This window comes from Neoarius graeffei, chromosome 26 (genome assembly GCF_027579695.1).
Source record: "Neoarius graeffei isolate fNeoGra1 chromosome 26, fNeoGra1.pri, whole genome shotgun sequence".
NCBI lineage: Eukaryota > Metazoa > Chordata > Actinopteri > Siluriformes > Ariidae > Neoarius > Neoarius graeffei.
Genome location: NC_083594.1, coordinates 54,610,055 through 54,616,054, shown reverse-complemented (window position 1 = coordinate 54,616,054; position 6,000 = coordinate 54,610,055). Strand labels below are relative to the sequence as shown.

General features: G+C 40.8%; 1 protein-coding gene across 1 annotated transcript in view; it reads right to left on the bottom strand.

The window, feature by feature from the left end:
• Positions 1-701: 701 nt before the first annotated feature.
• The window catches only part of LOC132874615 (inter-alpha-trypsin inhibitor heavy chain H3-like), a 38,277-nt gene continuing 32,978 nt past the window's right edge, over positions 702-6,000 (bottom strand). Inside the window, 6 exon segments of the mRNA XM_060910933.1 lie at positions 702-816; positions 901-976; positions 1,300-1,448; positions 3,490-3,658; positions 5,585-5,683; positions 5,785-5,883. Coding sequence (XP_060766916.1) covers positions 702-816; positions 901-976; positions 1,300-1,448; positions 3,490-3,658; positions 5,585-5,683; positions 5,785-5,883 — 707 coding nt within the window.

The window sequence follows — 6,000 nt, the reverse complement described above, 5'->3', positions numbered from 1 at the left end:
ATTAATTACAATCTAGCTATATACCATGTTAATCTTATTGAAAGAATGTGTATGTTTATTCTACTACACATGTTTATTAATTATATTTGCTAAAACATCACCTAGGTTTCAAAAAGTAATTCTACATTGTTAAAATTGAGACTATATATGTCTACAACACTTCTGTTACGTTCTGACTTTGGCATATAAATGTTTTTATTACATCTCAGAAAATTAAAGTTATCTTTTAACATATCATTCATTAAAGATTACATGTTTTGTGACCTGATGGTAAAAAAAGAAATGGTTTTAGGTGAATTTTTTAAAATAAGTTCATGTCCCCATTTCAGTACCCATAAGCATGGAATCACTCATTTGTGTTTATTTCAATCCCAGCATTATTGGAATTGGGGTTGTATTTTTTTTTTCTGTACTGGTCTTGCACTCGTCTCACACTGTGTGTAGTTCTTGTGTCATACACTTGTATTGTGTGTGTTGCACCAGGGTCATGGATCAACAACGTTTCATGGTATTTAAGTTCACAGAGAGACTAACAACGCAATTGTGTTCCTTCACTTGGAACTTTACAGTCAAAATCCAAAGAACACTTTGGCCATGTTGCAGCTGGGGCAAGAATTTTATTGTATTTCGATATAATTGTGATTTAGCAGGATATACCAGCATTCAGCTTCAAATAAGATTCGCACAGTAAGCGCAGAACTCTACAGCGTTGAGACGGTGAAGTCAGAAAGCTCCCCCTGCAGGGCAGACTGGAATGGTACAAGCCAACATTCCACACTCGGGGCTGCAGGAAATCTGTAGTCGATGGCAGAGCTCCTGGAATCAAGCAGAAACATGTCTTTTTAAGAGCATCCATGAAAGTGACTCAAACAATGCATTAAAACAGTTCCATTTCCTTACTGAGATGCCTCAACTTCCTGGTCCTTGATTTTGAGCTTTGATCCTGGTAACTTCTCATAATGAAGATCAGTTTTTCCTTGAATATCAAAAGATCCTGAGTCAGTATCAGTACTGTTAGTGCTGCTTTAGGTTTGCTTTTCCATTATGGGTAATTATTTTACTGACTCGAAGAAACCATGAACATCTTTACACCTTTAACTTCACGTAAAAACAAGCTCTATGACTGGACATGATGGTGCAATTTGGTTCCAATCTCCTCCTGCTCTTCCAGTTAGCTATCCAGCCTCCAGTGAGCCAGTTAACTCACTCACATCTGTCACAGTTTGACATAAGTCGGACTGTCTGTTTTGAATGAAAACTAGAATAATTTAAAAGGGAAACTTTTGTGCCGTCTCTTACCCAGAATGCCTTGAACGTTCGCATTATTTGCTTGTTGATGAGCAACAGGCCACAGAAACACGACTCCGTCCTTCTTATGAAGGAGGACAACAACACGCACGTTTCCCAAGGTGACGTCTAATTCATTGCTCCTTTGAAATATTGCCACTCTGTGGAAAGACAAAATGATGAGTTTGTTGAAGATGCCATGTCTAGTACAGTCACGTGAAAAAAAGGTGCATCACATGGACATTGGAGACGTTTCTCAACATATTTAAACAAGCAAACTTTTCACTCTTTTCCTACAGTACCTGTAGATAAAGGTGATGAACAAAACAAGGAAAATGAGCTCTTTCAATCATTTATTCAACAAAAAAAATCAATAGATGTAATATTCTTCTGTGGAAAAGTAATTACACCCTTAATTTCAGAAGCTAGTATTGCCCCTTGAACAGAAATAACTTCTTGGAAGCCATGGCCTAATGGTTAGAGAAGCAGCTTTTTTGGGCACAAGTCAGACTCGAGTACTACAAGCCTGGCAGGAATGGCTGAAGTACCCTTGAGCAAGGCACCAAATCCCCATCTGCTCTCCAGGCTGCTCTGGGTTTGTTGTCCATTTCTGGATAAGAGTGTCTGCTGAACGCCTGTGATGTAATGATGATGTAATGATGTTTTTTATAATTGCCCACCAGTCTCTGACATCAGCTTGCTGAAATTTTTGACCCCTCTTCTATGCAAAATTCCTTCATTTGCAAGATGCTTGAGGGTTTTCTTGCATGTTTTACCCTTTTCAAATCTCCCCAAACATTTCATTTTTGAATCTGGGCTTTGACTCAGCCCCCTATTCATAACCTTCCATTTCCTCTTTCTGAGCCATTCCTTGGTGGATTTCTGTATGATTAGGATCATTATGTTGTTGAAAGGTCCACCTCCGATTCACAGGTGGGATGAGATTCTTTTCCTGAAAAGCCGTCTTTGGTCTGCACCACACATTTGATTCACCTGTCCAGAGCATGTCATTCCAAAAGGCCTGGTCTTTACCGATATGTTCATTGGCAAACTGTAGTCTTACTTTAACGTTCCTTTCAGAGAGCAAAGCCTTTTTCCTGGCATGTCTCCCGTGCAGGTCAAAATTGTCCAATCTCGTTCTGATTGTAGATGTATGCACTTTCACACCAGCAGGCTGTAAGAGTTACCTGCAGATTCAGTGATGAAATTTTGAGGTTCTTTGGGTTTCTTGGGGTTCTTTTGAAATCACTTGCCAGATTAATCACTATCCACAACCCTTTTTTTTCCCCTGAGGTTCTTCGAGAGCTCTTTAGCTCTTGGTATGATGATACCACACACTTCAAAAGCAAAGAGAACACCAGACCTGAGATGTCAGGTTTAAATAAGATGGGTTCCACCTGCACCTGCTTGGGGTTCTATACCGTGTATGCCGTTATCAGGTCATTGACTTCCTGTTTACCGACTGAATGTATTTATGAAACATATAGGGTGGATTTTGATGCTATTTCAAGAAGCAAAATGCTATTTCAAAATGACAGTTTCCCAGGATGCTATTTGAAATCCCTGGGGAGAGACACTGCTTTTTACTTACTTGTTTCAGGGTTCATTATTTGCTGAAGTCTCCATTCATAATAAGTGTCCTATTCCTTCAGTTGTTTGCATTCTGATATAAGCGGGAGCGGGGGGATACGTAAGTGAGCAGTAGCTCACAGCTGATCTTGTTTTTATATGATTATGGCCTGCTTCCTCATGATTTCCTGACTGTATTTCAGCTTTCACAGGGCTGTACCTTCGTCATCTTTCTCGTGTCTCAGTGAATCAGTTTCGGCAAATTATGCAATTAGCGAGAGTAGCACTTGAGCAAAGACTGCTGAATGGATGAAAATAACTCTTCCACCATCGAGGACCTGATTGCCGAGTATGTTATTGATCAAAGCCATCTTTAAGTGCACTCTGCAGCTAGTGGTTGATTCTGACTCCTGATTCCCACAATCTTTCGGTTGACCATCAATCAGTACTTGTGCTAATTATCAGGCATGATTTTGCAGCAGGTGGTGTGAATGTGGAGCATCTCCCTGGCCAGAGGTTTGATCCTGCACTTCAGGATATTTCAGTACTTTTGTGTGTTCCATCTTGGTTCAACTTGGAGCATATTGGTAAAACTTACAAGCCATAAACAAAACAGTTGGGTTTTGCGCTTACCCGTGTGACTTGTGCCTGCTGGGCTCCGACTGCCCCCAGACAAACTTCACACTATTCTCGCTGTCAGAGTAGACACTTTCAGTAGGGCTCACGGAAAGCTTAGCCGTTTTATAATGAAAAACAACGAGCTGGAAGCCTTTATCTGAGAGTTCTCCATTTATAGAGATATCTGGGAGAGAGAGAGAGAGAGAGAGAGAGATGGACCAGAGGAAATGTTATACACTGTCCCCAAAGTGCCCCGAGATCACACTGCTGCTGTCCCTTACTCAGATCGACACCAGTACCGCAGTATATCTGAAAAGGTTTTGGACATGATCTGATTTTTATTTTACATTTGATCACTTCCAGGAAAACAATCAACAATTTTTCATAATTAGCCACAACTTTGTGATGTCCAAGTGAGGGTTCTTGAGAACCAGATATGTCACAGCCCTGGAGGCAGAACTCATTTGAGAGTAGGATCTCATTAGTGTCAGTAATGGCGCTGAATATCCGAGTTCAGAGCGGCTTCCAAACATGCACAGCAAAATCCCCAGTGTTGAATTAACACCCAGAGTGTTGATTTAACACCCTACTGTGTTTATATAGGTCCAATTGGACACAAATTAACTCTGAAAGTGTTAATTCAACACTGAGGAATTTGCTGTGTGGCTGCTCACGACTCCATTTCCCAAACCCCACAGCGCCCCTCATCTCCTGAATTCTCGGAAGTACACCTGTTTTCCATCCTCTCTCTAATAATCCCTCTATATAAGCCAAGTGTTCACAAACGCTCACTGTGAAGTATTGTTCTGTGTCCCTGTACTGGAATATACTGATCCTTCTGACTTTCTGCCCGACTTCTAGTGCTTTTTGACATAAGAAATGGGTTCCGTCCATCCATCTGTCCATCCGTCCAGTCACATTTTCGTTTCCGGGCCATGTCTTTAAAACTATTGAAGATATCTTCATGAATCTTTGTATACATATCAAGCAACATGTGAACTGGTGCCTTTTGTTATTTTGGATTTTTGAAAAAAAGTATTTTTCAAATTTTTATATTTGAATATACTAAGAATTTTGAGAAATCTTAATTTTTCATGTTTCCATGAAAACAATTTCAGACTTAGTCTCTTAGGTTAGTCTTAGGGGCAGGTTTTGTTCCCAGAACAGAACTTGAAAACTATGAGTGGTATGGACTTGAAAGTTGGTATATGTATTGATTAAGTAATGTATATGTGCCTTTTGAAACAAAGGGATGTGAGAAGTTTTTTAATTTTTATCTCACCTGGACCAAAGGCCCAGTGGGTTTATGCCATGGGCTGCTGAGGTCAGTGTAAAGAGGTCGGGTTGGTTTCCTGCAGCAGAACTTGAAAAATGTGAAATAATATCTTGAAATTTGGTATATATTTGGTATACAGGGCGGGGGATATAGATGACTCTGTCTTCTTGTTTATGTTTATTTGACGCTGATTCCTCGCCTGTCCTTTGATATGCTGTTTGCTGATCGACCGACCCTCGCCCGAACCTGACTACGTCCTCCATTTGCCGATTTGGTTACCAGTTTGCGATGCACCTGCTCTCCCCTGCGCCTGCATCCATAAGTGCCTGGATGTGCTTCTTCCAGTATTCTAGCCTCATCTTTGAGGAGGAAAATGGTTGGAATTAATTGTTTAGGAGTGAGAGGAGTTTCTGTGAGGTTGATCCTGACTTCCCACGAACCGAACTCCTGCTCACTGCACGCCTGCTTTAACACACGTGAACGTTAGACTTTCTGTCTGCTCCCTTTACATTCATCTCCATTAAACTTTATTCTGCTCATTGGACACCATGACATTTTGCACATGGCAGAGGATTCGACTCTCCCCTCTCCGACCGTTACTGACTTCCCGATTTAGCTTCTTTTATTATATATATTTTACTTTTTTTAGTTTATTTTACTTTTCTTTATGCCTATATACTTTATGACATTGATATTTTTATTAACTGAATATTCCTAGTCATTGTTGCTAAACTTGCCCAGCCCAGGTGTTAACCACTCAGCATTTCCCCACACGCTGTCCCCTGTCCAACTCTCTATGGCAAAGGAAACCTTTGAAAACTTTAAGCTGCCCACCTGATGAGGTGTCCAAAAGGAGGCGGAGTTTCTGGCCTCCAGGTGTGTAATAACAGATCTGTTTTGGCTTTGCAGAGATTAAGAACTTCACTCCACTCACTGTGAGAGAGAGAATGAGGAAAGAATGATGACATACTGCACTCTGATGGAACGGGAGTCAGATGCAATCAATGCAGATTTTCTGAAAGCTCTGATTGGACCTGCAGGGGGAGACGTGGGAGGTGTTCCAGTGACGCTGATGAATGTTGCCAGCAGTGTTGGTCGTGGACTGCTGTGTAGTTTATGCCTGAGAGGACTTCCTAATGATATTCAACAGGTAAAAAAATCATGTGTTGAGAATAGAAAATTCATGAGCGTTTATGAAACACAGAAACAAAAAACTCTGAAATGACTGAAAGGAGCACAGCAGGGTCAAA